The 21,970-nt window shown below is 38.0% G+C and overlaps 1 protein-coding gene across 1 annotated transcript; it reads right to left on the bottom strand.

Annotated features, from left to right (window-relative positions):
* Positions 1 to 2,836: 2,836 nt before the first annotated feature.
* Positions 2,837 to 18,456, bottom strand: TXLNG (taxilin gamma). The gene is made up of 9 exons (XM_059839823.1): positions 18,042 to 18,456; positions 17,242 to 17,333; positions 13,908 to 14,078; positions 12,963 to 13,157; positions 11,439 to 11,558; positions 10,348 to 10,422; positions 7,713 to 7,805; positions 7,094 to 7,189; positions 2,837 to 6,091 (listed from the first exon to the last, which is right to left on the bottom strand). The coding sequence occupies exons 1-9, from the start codon at positions 18,439 to 18,441 to the stop codon at positions 5,771 to 5,773; spliced, it is 1,563 nt and encodes a 520-aa protein (XP_059695806.1). The 5' UTR covers positions 18,442 to 18,456; the 3' UTR covers positions 2,837 to 5,770.
* Between the last annotated feature and the right edge of the window lie 3,514 nt (positions 18,457 to 21,970).

Below are 21,970 nucleotides of genomic sequence, written 5' to 3'. Positions count from 1 at the left end.
CCAAGGGCCACTACTATTGTGCATCACAAATTTTTGCTCCCACTCTTCCCTAAGAATGGGATGGTTTGCATCACCAACTCCTCTGAAGATAAACTTGACAGAAGTATTTGTGAGGAGCTGCAAGGCATTAAATGTAACTGATACTGAAATATTTTGGAAGACAGATATCTATATAACAACAAACCCAAGAGTGTGTGTAACATTGCTCCATTTTGCTTCAGTGTGGCAAAGAGCAAGTTTGGGTTTTTCCTTTACTGTGGAGGAAGAACTGTATTTGCTTCTATTGTAAAATGCAAGACCCTTGAGAGCCTTAACTGTGTGATAACAGGTAATTTTTGCTATGCAGCCACAGTTTATGCCATTATCCATACTATACTTTATTGTCTTCCATGTGTATGTGATGCCTCTTCAGCATGGAAACAGCTGAAGAAAGCTGTGTAAACTCTACAGGGAACAAGTATTTATGTCAAACACCCAGTTTGACCTGTTGCTTTATGGCCAATGAGATGTTTGGTGGGGTAGATTCTTCATAATTCTTTCAACATCAGCTTTTGTCTTGTGAATTTCAAACCCAAAGCTTCCCCCAGTTCAAGGAGAATCAAACATGGATAACAGAATGTTTTGAGAGTTCAACTATTCTTCCTCTTTAAAAGGCAATGGATCACTCTTTTAAAACATCAACAGTGCATAAAATCCATATTCTGGAGAACAGGGTTAGGAAAAGAGTCAGTAACCACCCAGCAGGAAACAGCAGATGCATAAAGCCAGCAAAAGCTTTGATGAAAAGAATTTATAAAACAGGCAGCATGACCAAGATCAAATGGTTTTATACAAATACAGGCATAAAGGGTAGAAACCAACCAAACAACTCCAACAAATTACATGGATTAAATACCAGTATCATCATGGACTTGGCAGAACTGAGGTAGTTATTTTGATGCTTAACACCAGGACATAAATCTGGTAGAAGTGATAGTGAACTACATCAATATGGACTATTTGTCACACGGCCGTATTCAGACACATTTTAAAAATGAGTGACTTAAATTAATTTTCTCAGCTTGAAATATCATGAGATATAACAGGGTATACAAATTTGTAAAGGCTCTAAGGGGTTACTTTCTTGAAGTAGAGCTGTAGGAGCAGAGTTCTTGGCAGAGTCTGGAATTACACAAAGGCCTGCTTCAAGTGTCCCAGTCCATGAGACAAGTACAGCCCAGATCCCTGTTTGAACAAGAAATCCAAAACAACACGCAACCCCAAAGCTAAAACATAACAAACAGTTTTAAAGGAAATGAAAATAAAGTCTTCAGACACCACAGTATTCTTAAATTACTTTAAAAGTTCAGGCTCGATGGGTGCCAGAGTCAGCAAGGTCTGTAAAAGCTAGCACAGTTAGATGAGGCTGAGTTAGGCTGTTAGAAGGAAATATAACCTTCCTTCAAGAAGAAATAGCTAAACAAGAAGAAAAAGGTGGAATTACCAAAATGTAAATGTAAAACTTACCCCCCAACCAAACAAAAGCAAACCAGAAAGAAACAAAAAAGTATCTGTGAGGAGTAACTTTGTAAAGGCCTAAACCCAAGTTATCTCTGACTACATCAAACACAGGGTGCCTGAAGGGCTCAGAATGCAGCTGGTGAAAAAGGTTCTCCCCTCAGACCTACCCTTCACTAGACAAGTACAGCTCAAATGTGTGTACATGTTTGCATGTGCATTAGCAGGAGAGACTTAGCCCTTGATTAAAAAAAGGAAAAAGCCCAAATCCCCAGCTATTAACTGCCACCAAATTTCCCTCCAGCAAAATCTTGCAAATCTGACCAGTTTTTGTAAGGATCTTAGGAAGACTGGGGAGATCCAAGGAAGTAATACCAGATTTGGCCTCTGTACCAGCATGCACTGGAAGAAAGGAGGGAAAGAGGTGTTTACACAGCAGCAGAGGCAGACTGATACAAAGTCTGAGATACAAAGGAATACTTTGAATACAAGGAGAACAACTAAGACCAGACAGTGTGGCTGGATTTCAAAATACTTGGCACAGCTCTAGAAAAGGCTCAGGGCTAGGACCCCTGTTGCTCACTTCTTATACAACAGCATTGTCAAACAAGTTAAATGTTTTTAAATTAAAAAATTAATACTATCTTCAAAGAGTCAGAGAGCACATCAGTGTATGGTGTTGCAGAGCAATTCCAAATGCCACCTAGAAAAAATAGACACAAAGGAAAACTGAACTCAAAACCAGCTCCAAAAAAACCCACTTTAGGGAAGTTGACAAATGTTAAGAGTGTATACCAAAAAAGGCAAAAAGAACAATTTTCAGTATTAGGAAGCTGGGAGGGAGTCTACATTGGGAACAAATGACCCCACAGAGTATGACAGAATGTGAAGCACTTGATGAACTTACTAGGAAACCTTACTTTTTTGCATAAATCCCCACATTTTTTACAGTGCACCCAACTGAACTACGATGGGTAAATTTTTGGAGAGAAAAGGCATGAGCAGAATTTGAAGCAGGCAGGGGCAGGTTCAGCCAGAGCTCCTGCCCTTCATGGTGCAAGTGACCCTCACCTTAAGACACTCCAGGTGAGGTGAGCAGAGTGCAGCACCCACTCACCCCCTGCCCCGGGCTGCTCCCACCAGATACTACCAGGAAGGTGCAAGTCACTGCCACGACCCCAGAGCAGCCCCCTCCCAGGGCAGCTCACTCCAACAATATGCTTGAAATCAAACGTCACATCTTTTAATTTTCACTCTTGACTTTTCAAATAAATACAGTTTCAGCAGATTCAGTTAGAAGACATGAGTATGATGTCAAAGAAAAACTCAGAGTCCAATATATTAAGCATACTTATTTACTTAATCTATACAGAATTGAGTAGATAAAATTTCAGATTCACATTAGTGAAAAATCTCTACAAAATGTTTTTGAAAAGCAAAACAAAGACTGCCTGTTCATTTATCACTTTTCCTCATGAAAGCAGACATGGATTGTAAAAATAAAGCAGTGTGTTTAGCACAAACTAGATTTCTGCATCACTTTTTTCACAGTTATTTCCATCTACAGTCCAAAGAGGTAGATTTTCTGCAACACCTGAGAATTGAACTGTAACATAACCAGGTGTAATGAAAGGAAGGACAAAACAATACAGATCCAGCCCTAACTTACATGTGCATGTATACATGTACTTGGGTCTTGAATCACATACAATTTAGCTTTTTGCAGCTTAATCATGGTGAAACTGTCCATCAGGCCCCAGTTTTGACAATCAGACACACTCACCTCAGGCTACATCAGTTTACATCCAGGTTAAATGGTTTGTAGTAGTGGGAGAAAGGCAGTAATACAAGTTTACTTAAAAACCCTACTGGAGCCCCTTTGGCTGCAGCCTGGCAGTGCAATAGCCTGCAATATGGCAGATCAGTGACAGTGCTGAGCTTATCCCTAACATCAGTCTGTGGTTTTTTTTTTTAAAACAACACTTTTTAATCAACATATGAAACTTTGCTGACTGGTTTCAGGAAGCAAAACACAGTTTGCCTTGGCCAGATAAGATGCTATGATAAGGGTATGTTGAGGGTAGAAAATAGAGAAAATATCCCCATTCTAAAAGCCTTTCACTTGGGGCATTCAGCTTCATTTACATATTTAGCCAGTGTCAAAGATACTTGTATTGCTGTTGCATACATCTGTCATGTCTCTAAAAGCCCTTTAATTTATTCTTGCAGCAGGGTCCAAAAACTCACTCTTGCCTCCATGTAAAACAAGCACTACAGAAAGAATAGTTCAGAATACAAATGTCCAAATAATAAATTGCAAAAATAGAAAACTGCATGTCCTACCTTGCCAAGGGTATGATGCACCAGATACAAAGTTTTTCGCTTTTCCTCAGGAAAATTACATCACACTTAGTGTTAGCTGAAAACCAGTTCTCACAACACCTGTTTTTTCAAGCTTGATTCCATAAAGCAGTAATTTGAATGGCAAGTCTGAAATATTTCTTTTCCAGTTATTCTTATGCTATATGGTTTGCATGATCAACATTTCAAAGCTCTGAATCTAACCTGACTGCTCAATGTTACCTTCTTTTCATTCCTGCATTGTGCTTGGACCACAACACCAAACCCACACAATCTAGGAGAAGGATGGCAAGCTTCCCATTTGCTTTATTCCAGAAATGTAAGTTTTGCACAGTTCCTCTTAGTGGTATGAGCTTACAGAGCCTTTCTCTCTGAGACATCTAAGTTATTTCAACGTACATTACTACAGGAAAAGGACTGGGAGCTCAGTGCAGCCTGAACATTCAAGTAATTTAGCCACTGAACTGCCAAGGGCAATGGGGGTAGGAAGCTCGTTGAGATGTGCTTGACTCAGAAATCCCCTCCCAAGTAAGTGCAAAAAACTTTTAAGTACCAGAAAAGGCTACACATGTTCATATTTCTTAAAATGACAGCAACCAAAACTAGAAAGTAAATGCATGGGAACTAAAGTTAGGGGTAGCATGTAGTTAGATCACATCGCCTTGCCAAAAAATAAGTGTTGGTCCTAGTTCCTTTCAAGAAAAGAAGTCACAATGTGGATATCAAATTTTCTAGGAAAATACAATATGGTTTAAGGTTAACAAGGGGGCTTTGCTTGTGGTATGTTAGCATAAGAATGTGAAGTACCATCTTTACCAGATAACCTGACTGGGAAGGCACTCAGCCAACTGGTGCAGCTTTGAGGATGAACGTGCAGGAAATTCCACGCTGTACTTCAGGAGACATATCTGAATCTTCATGTTCAATCATGACCAGTATAGCCTTAACTAACACTTAAATACGTCTCATACCTGGCTGTTAGAGGAGGTCTATATGCCAGACTCCTGTCTTCCACACCTCCAGCAGAAGTGTCTTATTTTCCAGCTCTTCAGATAATCCAGAGGTTTGCTCAGACATGAATGGACTTGTCTAGTCAGGATAACCATGCGGTGGACACACTGGAGCTAAGAGGGAAGAATGTGACCAACACCTGTGCAATAGGCTCCACAGCTGCAAAATCCCATTCTGTAGCATCACTATATTCTTCAACACATTTCTATTTAACATGTTCACAGGAAGGGCAAATAGTCCAAACTAACCTTTACACCACAGCCCTGAGACATTTGCAAAAAGCTGTACACCCTGTTTCACCAGCTGCAAGTTAACGTATTTCAAAGCTGTTTCTTCATACCACAAAGTACATAAAACCCTTTAAACATACTTTTAACTGTATTCTGGACCTTTACTTTTTCATTCATATATATGAAAACATAGATGGGGGAAAATTGACTTTTTACTGGCCATTAGACATCCTTATGTAGATAAATTTACTGGAAAATTGATAATCTTTAGTATACTGAGTGGCAAATCAATGAACAAAACTAGAGTGCTGTTCTTTAAAACAAAAGAGTGACCTGCTGTCACCATTTTCCCCAAACGATATTAGGTCTGTACACAGTCTTCCATGACAGTGATTTGTGTTGTGGGGAGGAAACACACATGCATCCTTTTATGGAAAAATATTTTCTTCTAAAAAATGAGGCAGATGTGCAACACAGTTGTGGAAAATTTATAGTTTAAGCTATTTAAAGCTGCTATGCAGCTTCCTGTACCACATAAGTCCAGTAGTTCTAAGAAAATACAGATATGGTAGAAAAAGTAAGAAAATTTTCACCACAAAACCAAATAGTTACCACCAACAGAGAAAGTTATACACAAAATATATTTCTCAATACAGTGTTTACACTTCATTTTAGTCTACAGATTCAGTGCCAGGATCAGGACCTGTTGAGACAGTCTTTTCTGAGCTACTTCCCGCACGTGATTCCGCATCGGGTTGGATTCCTGGTTCCGTGTCAATGGGAGTGCCCAGCTCCTCATGGGAATTGAGTGTGCAGGACTGCAACACCTGCACTGCCAGATCCACATCTGCTTCTCTAAGAGAAACCTGCTCCTTGAGCACTTCCACCTTCTCATTCAGCTCGTTCCTTTCCGTCTGAAGGGCCCTGCAGAGCTTCTCCAAACGCTCCAGTTTTATTTGAAAGCCTTTGTATTCTTTATCTCTTACTGTTTTCTGAAGGACAAAGGAAATAAAAACTCTGTGATACAACCATTTTCCCCCCTTAAATTAATTAAAAGAATCACCACTATTTAATCCTGAATATTAAGTCTTAATTAATCCAGTAGGCCAAATTCCAGCTGAACTAGAGCCAATTTCTTCAGCATACTTCACCTAGCCTGGAGCTGGAGTGGCAATGGATGCCTTTCAAAACAAGCAATGAGAACTACATAACCACTTAATGCTAGCTATAAGTAAGGGCTGGGCATCAACCAGGACCCTAATATGAACTCCCATAACACTGTCAAGTACAACCCAATAATACAACCCAACTGTAGGGAGGAGAAGGGCACAAAAGTAAGAAATCCACAATCCATCTGCAGAATCCAGGCCAGAATGTACCGCACTTGGGGCTTTCCTAACTAGCTCCTTATAAGAAGGGAGGGAAAGATTAACAGCACTACAGCAGATCCTACTCAACCAAGCACAGTTTGCCAAGGCCAGACCTCACATACCTGAACCAGGCTCTGGACAGTGCAGGAACAGCTGCACTGTGCAGCTCCTGCCAAACTGCAAGTAAGTCATGGCATTTCACGACCTCAAAAGCAGCAGCAATGCAAGAAAGCAATCAGTCTGTTGCATGGGACTTACTTCCTTCATGTCAGTCTTGTGCATTTCAGATTTCTATCAGAGCATTGGCTGAACTTTGCTCAGCATATTGAAATACAGAAATACAATTCCTTCTGCTTGTATGATTTCATGCATATCCCACCAATGGACCAGTAAGTAATAACGAAGCTCAATTTCTTCTTGTGCCATCAGCTTAGATTTACATAGCAGCCTTTTATTTTCCATGCCTGAGGAGGACAATAACTTACATAACATGAAACATAATGCAGACAGTCCAAGAAGAAGCTGCAGTGTATTACTTCCAGTTCTCTAAAACTGAAAAACTGCTGAAAGTTCTCTAGGACTCAAGCTCTAGCTGAACTAGGCTGCTGCTTAAAAGATGGTTACCTCTTCAGCCATTTGCAGAAGAGCCTTGTTGTTGTTTTCCCATTTTGTACGCCACACAATGGTTTCCTTTTCCAGTTTCTTAATCTTCTTTGTCATCTACAAAAGATAAATAAAAGATTTAATTCTGTGGCTTGTGCTGCAACGTAGGTGGTTTGACATGACTAATTAGACTTCTTCATATTACTTTCCAAGTCCAGTTTGAACAAGTTATTTTGGGAAAATGCTTCTGCACAGCATCAACCCCACAACTACAGATTTTGCATTCAAAGAAAACAATATTGAGTCTAAAAAGAAACAGACTAATCAACTTTCAAGTACAAGTAATAAAAACCTTCAGGAAAAGAAGTTTTAAAACATAAGCACAGCCAAAGAGAATTAGAACCAATATTTGGTAGAACACTGAAATTACAATTTAAGTATTACTAAAGTATGTTAAAATAGAGAAAAAAAATACATTTCTCTTCCATAATTCTTATAGCCTATCTTATGATCCACATTAAATTGTCAAAATACTCTTTATATTTTCAGAAGGCCAATGCCTGTAAAATCTAAAATGCAACCCACTAACAGCATACATTTCTATATTACTTTTTATGAAACTAGGTAATCCTATAAATACCTTCTCCATTTCTTGCCTGAAAGTTGTAAAGAGCTCATTACTTTTTGCCATGGTGGTCTGGAATTCTTCAAACTTATCCATGTAAAGAGAAAGCTATTGGAAAAAAGGCAGAGACATTAATCTGAACAGCGTATACAAATACAAAAATATGTAGGTACATGGCAAAATGAAACTAGAAATAGTAAAACATTAACTTCCTTATAGTTTTTTTAAACTACGTTACAATTTCCATTTGAGGAACACACAGACCTGCTATTCAAATTATATGTGAAGTAGAGTTCTGTGTTTATAGAACAGCAATATATTCTGAAGTAAAAAGAATATTATGTTTAATAAAATGCTGGAAGACATCACAGTTCATCACTACCTCATTTTTACTTCCCCACTGGAAAAAAAATTCTGTGGACATACACACATATAGGAAATTCAGCACCTGGTTGGTGAAATTAAAACTTAGGAATTACCAACCTTTCCACCTTAACCAGCCAAAGCTAATAAACAAGGCTGGGACAAAATAAACAGGACTGATTTCAGAAATCAAAATACATATTCACAACCAATGTAATCTTCCCAGTGAACAAAAATCAAGGAAAGTGAATATTGAAAAGAAATTCACAGAACAGTGAGAACCATTACACTTTAAAAAGTCAAGAGCATTAATATTCAATTGCAGAAAATTTTCTTGCCCTGCACTACAAGGTAAATCACCAAGAAAGAAACACAAAATATGTGTAATAACACAGTTTAAAAAAAATTATTCCTAATAAGTGTGTGATTTGATGTTCTAGGAATACATGACCATTTCAAAGTAACTTCTTACTCTCAGTAAAGAGTAATAGGTTCTCTCAATTCTTACACTGGGGGGTTGGAGGAAAATACAATTAAGAGCATACAAACATTATGGTTTGCTCTATTAGTAAAGGGAATTTCAAAACAGGAATTAGCCTAGCTTGTCAGCAGTACATCATGACTCTTTGCCATTATTGTCACTGAACTTTCTAGTTCATCTTATTCTACAAAAAAAAAATCTGTTGTCCCTATGAAACCACTAACTATACCCATTGTAACTATTAAAAACAACAAAAGAGGCAGTGAGATTTTAAATAAAGGGTGATCAACTTGGAAAAAAATCATAAAAGACTAAGCATGGTAAAAAACCTATTTGGAAGTATCTGGATATTCCTGTGTTCAAGTCCAATGGAGATGTGTATGATTACATCTAACTACACACACACACACACACTTTAAACCTAACTGCTGGAAAGGCTAGTAAAGAATTGGGTACAGTATGTGTGAAAAAAAGACATGGAATAGCTTTCAAAGACACTGTCGTGGTTTAAGCCCAGCAGACAATTAGACCACCACAGAGCTGCTCACTCATCCCCACCCCCCACCCCAGTGGGATGGGGAGGAGAATCGAAACTGTAGTTTGAGGTAAGAACAGTTTACTAATTGAAACAAAGCAAAACACAATAATAATAGATTATGATGATAATAATAGAAAAGAAAAAACAAGTGATGCACAACACAGCTGCTCACCACCTACTGCCCAATGCCAGATCCCATTCCCAAGCCCACATCAGCCTGCATGACGTTTTCTGGTCTGGAACAACCCTTTGGCCTTTTGGCCAGGGTCACCTGTCCCAGCCTGTGCACCCAGTTTTTTGGGTTTTTTGGTGTACCTCCTCATTAGCAGAGCATGAGACATAAAACAGCCCTTGACTTAAAGCAATCACAACTTAGCAACAGCCAAAACATCTGTGTGCTATCAATGTTTTAGTGAACCCAAAACAGAGAATAGAGACACATTTACTCTAATTCAGCTGAAACCAGGACAGAGACTTCATACAAAACCTCAAATGAAGCAGTAACAGACACACAGTGGAGAGCACAGCTACTGCTTCCCACTGCTCTGTGTTGGCTGAAACTCCCATTTCCCCATGCCTCGTGCTGAGCTCAGGTGCAGTCTATGACTGAAGGTGATCCAAAGCACAAAAACCAGAGAGCATTTCTCCTCTCTCACAGGGGATTTTGCTGTAGCATTTACATTACAACAAGAAAATAATTTGGAGACAGCAGGGTCTGAGACAGAGACAGTCAGGTTACTAAATCTAACTACAGGGATAAACAGGACACTGCTTGCTCCCAATCCTCCACAACAGGTGGTGATGGAAACAATAAAAAACAGATTCTAAAGCCTGCCTGAGTAAAAACCCCCACACAACTCTTTACAGTCACAAAAGAACAGTATTTTCAGAGAAGCCACGCTTTCCTAAACTTTTCTTCTTAAGTTTTCCTACATTCTAGTCTTTGTGTTATTGCACTATTACTTCAGAAGAGCACTAACTCCAGAAATTCAGTGTTAAGCACCTTCCAGGAACAGTATTCTCCAGATGTATTAAGCAGCAAGTACAAAACATCATTCTTTACAATTTATGTTTCATGCTTCACTACGGAAGAGTTACCTACTGGAAATTAAATTTAAAACTTATTTAAAAAAAATACAAAGTACTCTTCACAAGCATCTGAATATTAAGTTTTTTCAGATGTTGCCTTATGTTCACTACAGTCACAAATCTCTTGGTATTTTATTTTTGGAACTGTTACTGAAGATCTCTCCATTAAAAAAAGATACCTGCTGCTTCAGCTGAGCTTCCTGTTGCTTCATCTGTTCACATTTGTGTCTGGATTCTGTAGCTTCTTTTAAGAGCTAAAAAACAATGCAAAAAGCCATATAATGAAAAAAAAGTACTCCCAAAAATGGCTTAACTCAATCTATGATTAAAAATGAACAAACATTATCACCACCTAGGGGCTATTCAACCACATTTTCTCACACAGGCTTTATTACTACAATGCATTTTCATGTATACAATTTAAAGCATGTGATGTCATGCAGAGACTTTTATTGAAACATTTCTCTAACTGGCAACATGAGTCAATATTTCTACTTCTCTAGCAAGTCTGAACTTCTAAATTATGAACAGTTAATTAAAAAACTGCATGTAATTTGCAACTGATTTGTAGCCTAATTTATTTTCCACCTTCATTTCTCCAGTCACCATATTATCTTTGCAGATGAGTTCAAAGCAATTTTACTACAACTTGACACCATTTTGTAGGTTCATGTTTGAGGAGATTTTCACCAGCTTATGACTCAAAAATTATATTCCGAAAAACCAGAAGAACCCAACACTAGATGGTCATTTTAAGATTATACAGAAAAAAAACTAAGGCTTTTTTTCCTAGAAGTTACAGATTCATTGGAAGAAAACTTCTCAGAAGACTGCAAGTATATTGCTGATTATTAACATACAAATAAAACATCACACACATTTTGGGGGGCAAACAGTGCACAAAAAAATGTGCTTTATTCCGTATTTGTTATCTCTTATAGCATAACACCAGAAGTTACAATTCTTGACTGCATAAAGTACCTTTGGTGATTCACAGTATGTTCCCCAGTCTAAGAGAAATTTAAATTATATTTAGCATATTTGCTGAGAAAATGCAAACAAGTAACATTACTTGCCTGTTAGCATGGACATCAATATTCCAGGCATCATATACAAAACTTAAATCTCATGTCTCCTTGTTGAAACCTACCCTAACTTTCAAAAGTTGGTCCTCTCAAATTGCTGTATTTGCTTTAAATCAGGAAAAGTCTAGTTTTGGTGGGTTTTAATTCTCTTAACATATATAGAGTTCACTTTAGAGTTCACTTACAAACTCCCGTTCTCGCTGATGTTTTTCCTCTGCTTCTTTAATAAGCTGGGTAGTTTGCTGAAGTTTGGCATCCACAAGTTGCTGCTGCAGTTCCTTATGTTTGAACACTTGATCAATATGCTAAAGGGAAAAAGAAAATCATAATAGCCAAACATAGTCTGCTGGTCAATGAAGGCAATGTACTACTGTTTGGGGAGATGCACATTGTTTAAAAGTTGCATGCAAAAGACAAAGTGGTAAAAGACCATGTTTTACATGCCTTTTTTTCTTTCCCCTGTATCTCCATACACTGTAATTACCCTTTTTAGTCTTTCATGGATGCCAGGTGCCTGTCTCATTAGGTCAATACAATACCATCAGTCACATCACACCAGATGTTTCAAAAATCCTGTAAAAAGCAGTCTACATCCTTGCTTCTAAAGCTGGTTTATCTACCCCTAATCCTTATTGTATTAGTTCTAAAATCTCAGTCTGCATCATTACAAAAGCTCAAAATGAGCAAAGTTTACAACAACGGTTAATTTAGCTCATGAAATCACTGCATTTTGCAGTCTTACTTCTATCCATAAAGTAGCACAAGGCAACTTCTTGTCTTTTCTACATATAGTCTCCAGGCAGATACAAATATTCCACAATTACAAAAGGTAGGGAATTATCTTACAGAGACCTTTCTAACTAACTGATCCAGATTAAAAATAAAACAAAAAAAACCCCCAATCTTCCAGAAACAGTTGAGAAATTAAACTCCAAACCTCCTGTGCCAACTAAGAACCAGCCAACTAATCTTAGCTGTAGAACTCCACGCAGCCCAGTTCTTTCTTGAACAAGGAGAATTGGCTGTTTTCCATCACTGTAGCTTAGAGCAGCTAGCTCATATCCTGGTGCCAATTAAAGACAGCTCAGTTAGCCTTAGAGTAGAGACACTTCCATGACACCAGGCCAAATATGTTCTTAAAGCATGATAGCTTACTTCAATTCTGTGCCAACAAGAGCAGCTATGTACACAAAGGAGCTTCCCCCAAAGACCCCAACCTTAATGAAATGGAAGAAATAAGACAGAATAACTCTTATATGCCTTTCCATTATAATTCTGAAGAATATGAACTATTAATACATTTTTATGTTGGAAGTAACCTTTGGGGGCATTTAATCCACTCAGACTAGGGTCAACTTCAAATCCTGATCAGGTTACTCACACCCTCACACCTTGCCCAGCAGAGCTCTGAATATGTTAAAGGCAGAGGTTTGACAATCTCTGGACAACTTATTTCTATTTGATTACTTTCACTGTGAAAGACTTTATCCAAAATGCATCTTGAACTCAGATAATCAAAACCAGTCAGGAAGGGCAGACAGGAAGCCAAACAGCTACTAAATTTCTCTCAGAAGCAAAGTAGAAAGAATAATTACAAAAAGTATATATAAAATGGCTGTAAGACATGAGTTTTCCTTCCTTTTCAATAATTATCTGATCCTTACAGTAAGGGAACTAAGAAAATCCCATTACAAGTGTACTGTAAGCACCTCTTCTCGCAGTGCATACTGTTCAATGAGTTTCTTCAGTTTTTCCCCCAGTTCAATATTTTCCTGGCGGAGCTTGGCATTGTGTATATCATGCTGCTCCAGCTGAGCCTGAATTTCATTCAGTGTGATCTGGAAGTGTGCAGTTGCTTCTTTCCGTCTTTCTTCTTCTTCACGGGCTTGTTGCATGTTTTCTTCCTTTTATGGATAAATATTAATAAAATATTTAATATAAAATATTAAAAGTGTTCAGGTCAAACCATGCACTTTTTGAGTCAGAAACAATAGCAGTAATTCACTTCTGTACAGTTTCAATTTCTAGAGTGCTAGAACTAACATAAAGCACAATCAAAATATGCCATGCTGACCACTCATGTGAAGTGTGTGGAAAAAGAATCTAGAAATTGCAAAACTTCTAGAGACTTTTGTCTTTACCACTCCCAACATTACTCAAAGGCTGGTACATTAAGATGCTAAGTACCTTTGTAAGTGTCAGCATTATCCAGATGTAAAAACCAGCACTGATACTATAATGCAATTTTCTACAGCAATCACAGATGCTTATCTTCTTGGCTCTCTTCCATTTCACTCCCATTGATTATATTCTGACAGAATTAAGCTTTTTGGTTACCCTACCAATTCATGCTGCTATTATTTTACTTGTGCAATTTTTTCCAGCAGTTATCAGCACTGCTCCCAGAAACAAATATGACAAGATCAAATATTGCAAGTAATAAGTATTGGTCTGAGGGGGAAAGGGACATCAGCAAGTTAACTATCCCTGTATTCCTTTCCTTAAAATCAGCTACACTTACACTACATAGCACTCATCCACACATACAGGTAATGGACAAAGTGACAAGGAAAAAAGCAGCAGTCCTGATTTTAAGCAGTGATCTGTAAGATTTCCATCACCAGCAGCCCTGTAATTTATGTAAATAAACTAACCTTCAAAGTTTTGTTATGACGCTGAAGCTCCCGACAGAGAGATTCCAGTTTGCTACGTGCCAAAATGGCCTTGCTGTGCTCACTCTGCAAGTGGACTTTCTCCTTCACAACTTGTGCTTGCTTCTTCTGCAGTATCTTCATTTGCTTTTGAACATTTCGGCTCTCCTCCAACTACAGTTAGAGAGTAAATTTGTTAAATAAACATAGGTGAAACCATCTTTATGCATCTAGATGAACCCACTGAAGAAACTTTTGAACATTTTGGATGAAAACAAGGAAACAAAATTTCATTAAAACCCCAAGTTGATCTTAAAGAGAAACTGCCATCATCCATCCAGACAATTCTAATGTAGAAGGACAGAAAATGAAAATTTACAAATTCCATTTGCCAGTTAACATTTGCCTTCGAGGAACAGGCAGCATGTACCTCTTGTTAACTATGAGCTATCAGCCTGCTTTCATCTGCACATACAATTAAAAGCCAACTGAGACTGGCTTTTCAACAAGTCACAACTTTTCCCACTCTTATCTTAAAAGTACACACAACTGTTTATCCAACAGGTCTTGTTTTCGCTATCAAAAAGAAAAACCACAGAACTGTATAGAGCTCCTTGTCAGCAGGAGCTCCTACCAAGGGAAGCATAATTGATACAAGTTTGTAGAATTCTGCAGTATTTCAGAAAAGAACAGACAGAACTAGAAGCCCTGACAAATCAAGCCAGATACTATTACAACTACATGGTCCATACTTTAAGAGATCTGCAGTCTCAACCCTTTGAAGCAATTTTTTTTTCTATTTCCTTTAGGCTGTTTACACAGGTAAACTCTATACATATTTTAAAATCTATTCTGTGAATATCCAGTGAAGAGAATTTTCTTGCATTACTATCTCACAGAGATATTCCATTATACTGATTTTTGGGGTCCCTGAGAAACCATATTATTTAGAGGCTGTTTCTTTGCAAAGAAGGCTACAATGTTAAGTGTTACACTGCCCCTTATTAGATAGTGCCTCAGCCTGGGGACACCACAGGAAAAGAGGGCTGGCAATGAGGAACACCACGATGACAGAAGAACAATACAATGCTGGTTTTCTGAAAGAGCTCAAATAATGCTGAAGCACAAAAGAAAGAATAGAGTTAAGGACCTCCATGACAACAGTAAATTAAATGTGTATTTAATGTAGTTTAGGGAACGTTAAGGGCGTATTTTCACATCTAAACACAAAAAGCCCTTTTCTTGCACGGCCAGAAAACACTACACTTCAAGTGGTTGTGCCGTCTACACACCTATGAAACTTCAGGCCTGTAAAAGTGTGCCAATGTGAGATGTATCACCAAGGATGCAAACCTTCCTGCATCACAGGCTGATCTCCTGATAGATTCCAAATGATGGAAAAAAAATTGTGGAAGATCTTTTGCCAGGAGAGAGGCATTCCTACCTTCATTGTACAGTCCTTTTCATGAGACACCACTGAAAAACCTGACAGTGAGCTTTAAAGATGATGAATCTTTAAAAAAAGAAAAAAAGCATTGTAGGTGCACTGTCATAAACAGTTCAAACCTCTGCTGGCATTAAAGCTGATACCTATGCCAGTGGTTCTCCATCACTATCATGAAGAAAAGAATGCATCTTAAAAGGAACACAATCAGATCCAACCTAAACATTCTAACTAGAACAGAGGCATCCCTCAAACTCATCTAGCTGAAACAGAGCTATTCTTACACCCAGACAAGCTCCTACCCAGGCTCCTCAGCCATTCTGAGCATAATGAGGAAAGCAGGGGGTTTTCTAGGATGGCAACTGTGAATGCTTACTCTGCCTACAGTCTACTGATCCCTCCTGGGAGGGCAAAAACCTTAAAGAGGACACATCTCATCTGATTACCAAGCTTCTTAAAGGAGATTACAATTCTTTTGGTCCAGCTGCTCCCTAATTGTTTTGAGATCTTTCCAATAATAATAAAACTCAAACTGAAATAGGGCAGACTCTTTTCTTTCTGCAGAACTGAGGGATTCATACTGGCCCAGCTCCTCATGCAGGCCCTCATCACCACTGCGAGGTGACACAGGAGCTGTTTGCTTAAACAGAAAAGGCATCACATGCACGAGCAATTGCTCATAAGGAACAACGAACCTACTGCATTTTTCTCTCACAACATCGAAGCTCATTTTTAGGTGGGCTCCCCATCCTTGAGTTACAATTCAAAACTATTTTTGTTTCTCATTTAAATGAAAGTGACTTCTTAGAGAAGCTGTTGGTTTTAAAGGAAATGCACTCACATGAACCAAGAACATGTAAGAGAGCGCAAGGAAAACAAAGTAAAAATGTAACAGACATCCATGGAGGACTCAGGATTTCCATAACAGAACTAATCTAAGTCTCTTCTTAAGTAATCAATATTGTCTCTGTGAGTAAAAAGACAACCCGCTAGATCATCTTCAAAGTTTTGGAGACAGTATATATCTCAAAGGAAAAAAAAAATCTTTCAGAAGAGTAATGCCATGTTGTGCAGCCATTATGTCATTTTCAGAAACATCTGCATATGATACACTTGACAGCTACAGAGAGAAAACTTAGGCTTTTGTAATCTCTTTAGTTTGCATTCATTTTATAACTACAAATAGGGTGGGAAAACATATACACACAAGATTTCCAGTCTTTCCATTCCTGTCGGTCCCTGTCTAAAGAAAAATGAGTCAAGCACTGTTATCTCCAAGAACATTCCGGAAAGTAAACTTATGAACCCTCTCCTCTAACCCCCAATTTCGTGATCAATTGTTTTAGAGAATGAATATCAATTTGAGGTGGGAATGCACTTTATGAACTGCTTCTTTTTGGTTTGTTACTGAAGAAATGCAACCCTTTCTTTCCTTTCCTTCACATCATCAGAAAGCAAAATTAAATTAAACCTAGATCTTCCCAACAGCCTACATTTCCCAAAAATCACTAAAGAGTTAAATATAACTGAACATTTTCTCTCTCCCCCTCAAATCTCTGTATGATAGCATGTTCTTTCCCTTTATCCCGAAATGATAAAGCACAAAAGCCTTATCAGTTACTCCCAAAAGAACTCAACTTTTCTGTTAATCCTAGTATTATGCTCCAACATCAAGTTATCAAAACCTGTTTTTGCTTTGGATTTGTGCAGTCATGTAGAAGTGAAATGACTACAAGAAAGTTTGGCTGAAGCAACACTCAGTCAGCCTGGGTGTCTTTTTTACCAACACTGTAAAATACCCAAAATCATTAACTGTCCTTCATTAGTTGTTCTTGCATTCCATAGTTAATATTAACACATTAATAACTTCCGTAATCTTTACAAATTACTTACCAGATCAGCATACTTCTTGCACAAAGCTGCCAGCTTTTCTTCTGGAGTAGAAAGTGTGTTCAAGGCTTGCATTAATAATAACACTTCTTTTCCTATTAAATGGATGATAGACAATGTTACTGAGGAAGAAAAACCAGATACCAGAAAAGCAGTCCGTCCTTAGAAGTAAAATATAGATCCATGAGAAATTAGCTTGATATAAGTTGTTCCCTGGTTTGACAGCCGCATAATCCTAACAGATGACAAATGGGAAGTCATCACAAGATGTCATCAGCAAGAATAAATTCATCTTGCCCTATTTGTCTTGCCATTTGACAACTAGGATAGCAAAAATTATTTTAATATAATAATACAAAAATATGTTCATTTTAGAACTGTACAGATAATAAAAAAATCTGAAAAAAATGCCATCTAGAAGGCTAAGTATTGGCAGATACGTTCTTAATAAGCATTTAGAATTTAATTATCAGCCGTGTTTGGCAGCACTGAACACTGCCATCCCAGATTTAAACCAGAAAGTTAAAAAAGTTGATTAGCAATTACCACATTATTATTAAAGTTCATGTAAAAATAGCACTGCCAGCTGAAGGAGTCTTACATATGCATTAAGAACTGTCTTTCCCAAGTAGAATTGCACACAGTTTCTCAAAATATCCTGTTACGGGTGACAAGTTTTTGGCTACAGAGTAAATTTGAGACAAGGAGCAAATCCATAGCTATTTTACAGAAGTATTATAAATATTTTATAAACATTTTCTAAAAATATTATATTAAAAATCAGAACACCAATGAGAACACACCCAACGTTTTCTCTTTGTGTTTTTCACTCTCTGGATCTTGCTGGCCATCAGGTGGGTCAGTACGGGCTTCTTCTCTCCCAGGAGTCTCCTCACGGGACTCTTGGGAGCAGCCTGTGGGCCCCGGATGCTTTCTGCTCTTTGTGATGTACTCGGCTTCTTCCAAGGTGCCAGCGTTCTCCAGGCTGTAACAATTGGACTGCGGATACTGCAACGCTGTATCAGACAGCTCAGTGCACTTGCTCTTCACCAGCTGATCCTGGTTATTCATTCCCATCTCCCCAGATCCAGCTTCTTTTTCCATGGCACCACCAACCACCTTCAGAATGGAAAGCAGGAAGCGGACACGAACAGTTAAGCAAATGTGTTTAAAATGACAACTTCCACCCTCCTTCTTTTCCATGGACAAAGAAGGGTAAAATGCAAATAAGAAACCCTCATAAAAAGTCTAATGAAATCTACATAAATAAATTATTCCAATGGCACAGAGCAAGAGCTTGAACTACTTCAATCACAATGCCAAATACAACTGTCGGCTCTTAACTGAAGAAGACTGGTTGTTACAACAAGAATGATAAACAGGACCAGGAGCACTTTTGAAATGGTAAAATTCACATCAATGAAATTATCCAAGAAAGTGAATATTAACTGACTTCAGGCTTAGACTCCTACTGCCTATGATATTTAAGAATACATTATTTCTGCTCAATTAAACAGAACTTTCTCTAAAAATTTCCTAAAATGCTAAATATTTAATCACTTAACCAAAAAGTTAACCACCACCAGTTGTTTTATAACACTGCTGTGACACGGTCTATTTTAGAGCAGAATACTCAATGTTCTCTATATAATACTGTGTAGTTTATTAAGCACCTCCAGACTTCTCAATCACCTGAACAACATTCTCAAATTCTAGAAACATTTCAGGCTGATGAGAATTGCAAGGGTGGTTGGTTGGGTGTGTTTTTGTTTTGTTCATTTGGTTACGCTGCAGGGGTTGGGACTTAGGACAATACTTGAAGGTGGTTGGGTGTTTTTTTGCTGTCCATTTGGATTCCTAATGTACAACACACATGGATAGGATATGCAGAGCTGAACTCACTGCGAAAGTAAAATTAGTGTTGATTTATTTTCAGTGGACTGAACGTAAATTTCCTTAAAATCAAATGGAATCTTAAAAACAGAGCTTGTTTATACACAGTTATGCTGTTAAAGCACAAACTAATATCAGATTACCTTACATTTTCTTAATAAAAAATGTGCTAATTCTTAAAGCCAGGGGTTTGCACTGGGTTTTATATTCTGCACAGGACTGTTTTCCTCTTCAAAAGGAATTAGCCAACATCAAAGGAATGCAGCCAACACTCAATATATTGTGAGATGTATTTCAACTGCAAATTTGTTCAGCCTGCTTATTTAAAAATCATTAAACAAATACATCTTTTTTTTAAATATTCATACATAACAGCTCTGTTGTTCTCTATTCTTAAAGAAAGTCCCTTTCTTTAGACCTTATCTCAAGGTAGATTCATTCTTGAGGAGATGGACTTCACACAGTGTCTTTCTCAAAGGACAATAAGCATTTTAACTGCAAATAATCTCTACAGACACTTAAGAAGTAACTTTTGACTTTCCAAGGAAGATTCACTTTACAGGTGTGGAAATTATGCACATGCTTTTTGGACAAACAGAAATCCACAGCAGTTTTATTCTCTAACCATGTCAGACAATGTACTGATAAATGCCTACAAAGGTCATGCAGTAACTGAACTGCCGGAACAAATAACCAATTAAAACATTTTACACCTCTAAAAAGTCACCTGTAAAATGCCCATTTTTTTTCCCTTGGCTTGTCCTAAACTGTGGGTCTTCCAGGAAAGGCTTACCCTTCTAGCGTCAGCCAAATAAACACAAAAGAACAAGAAATGTGAAAACACAAGAATGTGAAAACAACACAGCTTGCTTCACCTCTCTGTGCATACCAATGGCTGAAACCATGGCATGGATGTTGTGTAAAACCCAGGATTCATACAGAAGCTGAAGACACTGTGTCACATTAAGCTGACAAGACCAAAAAGGTCAGATTTTTCTAACACGATACCAAGAGTACCTGTAATACCAACAGAACAGCTGAAACTTGCAGGTTTTTTATTTGCATAGAACATGAACTTCTGATTCAGATACTTGTACCCAAGCAGTCTTGCAAAACATATAGAAAGTTTGCTTTAACTCAAAGTTTCAGGTTTGGCATCCAAAAGCATTAAGCATTTCCAGACTTTCTGATATCCATAAAGAGATTTTGGAGGTTTTTCTGAAAGCAGACCACAAAATTGCCAGCAACTCCAACAGAAGGTGAGAAGGCCTGACTGGCTGCAGTCACATACTGAACAGCAGCAATGCCCAAGCTCCTCTGGCCAGCACTAACGTTTGTGCAACTTGTTCTAACACAGTTTACAGCCAGATCAGTTCCTCAACCCAGTTCACTGCACAGCAATAGGCAATCCTGCCAACAGAAGTGGAAGCAGGATGACTGGAAAGAAGCCAAAGCACAAGAGCCTCTAAAAAATAAAAGCCAATCTAACTGCAGTCAGAGCACAAGAACTAAACACACAATACCTTATTCTCACCACAGGTACACACTTAACTCTGGCTATTGAAGGACTGGGACGTCAACAAGACCACATTTGTGTGAGTTTGTGATTGCTTCAAACCTGGTGCACTGAAAAAATGTCACTGGTTTTTATCTGAGGAAATTCTGCTGTTTCCAGTGAGAACAAGAACAACTACTAGCAGGGGAGTACATGTGACCAGTAAGCCATGAAATGCCCATCTCTTTCTGAGCAAACCATCCTAGTAACCTAAACGTCAATTCAGAGCTGGCAATTCACATGCATATTCTAAAGCATCTGGAAGTTTCAGGAAGTGAACACCACCACCTCATTAATTCAGCAGAGCTTTTTGTTGAAGTCAAATTAGGTGTCAGTTCAATTTTTTACTGACAATAATAATTTCTAAACTCTGAGTATTCTCTATTCTTTGTTGAAAAAGCCACAAGGACTTTTAGAATTTCAGACTCACTCTCCAAAGTCTAACGGAAAAGGCAGAAATAACCTATCAGAATACTGAATTGAAGAAAAAGGGTTTTGTATAAGTGTCCTGTATGTCTCCAACACATTTGAAAATTATAAAGATGGTGAAAATATCCAGAACTTGTCAACCTTCTTTTGGTTTTCCAAACATGAACATGGAACAAATCCAAAATTACTGACAATCAAATAAGCTCCCTGCAAAACCAAAGCTCAGTGTAGCAGCAGACAGGCTTTGTAAAAATATTGTTTTCTTAAGTACAATTACAAATTGTTGACCACAGACTAGAATACTGTACTCAAAAAAGTGGTTCTACCAGCAGCTAGAACAATCTGACAGCATACATACACAAAAGACCCCGGAACAAAAACCCCTTCCTTCTTAGTCAAACTCAATCTATCTGTCATGTTGTAGCCTGTAAGTTTTAGCAAATCTGACAGTAGTGGCACAACAAATTAAAATTCAAAATTATTTAACCTAAATTAGAAAGTGTTTTCATTTAAAAAAACAGAAGTCTGCTATTGCCCGACAGGGGCCACAAACGCAAATATCTAGATGATTTCCTGATTATGACTAACAAAGAATTTTCTATATTAGCCACAAGTCTTAACAGCCTTCTTCTAGTGAATGCTATTCTTAAAACACTTTAACTACAGGTAGTTTCAGATTTGGTCTATATCAAGCTTCAAGCTGAAATATAGGAATAAGAAACAACTCATTGAGAATGTTAAGAACTAACCCATATCAATCACAGAACTTGCTCCCTCCTTACTGAGGCAATGGTGAGAACAACACTAACTCTTACCTCTCATCTTTTCAAAAGTGTGCTCATCAGACTAGTGAAC

Source organism: Haemorhous mexicanus, chromosome 2 (assembly GCF_027477595.1).
Source record: "Haemorhous mexicanus isolate bHaeMex1 chromosome 2, bHaeMex1.pri, whole genome shotgun sequence".
In the NCBI taxonomy this organism is placed as follows: domain Eukaryota; kingdom Metazoa; phylum Chordata; class Aves; order Passeriformes; family Fringillidae; genus Haemorhous; species Haemorhous mexicanus.
Note: the sequence above shows the minus strand (reverse complement) of the source record. Positions and strands in the feature narration are given on the sequence as shown.

Bases quoted from the DNA above. Each gene is read 5' to 3' on its own strand.
- TXLNG (XM_059839823.1), bottom strand. From the start codon at position 18,441: ATGGAAAAGAAGGAGGGTGGAAGTTGTCATTTTAAACACATTTGCTTA. The intron at 17,334-18,041 runs GTGTGTTCTCAT...TCCATTTAATAG, and splicing joins ACACAAAGAGAAAACGTTGG to GAAAAGAAGTGTTATTATTA. The intron at 13,158-13,907 runs GTTAGTTTATTT...TATCCATAAAAG, and splicing joins GTCATAACAAAACTTTGAAG to GAAGAAAACATGCAACAAGC.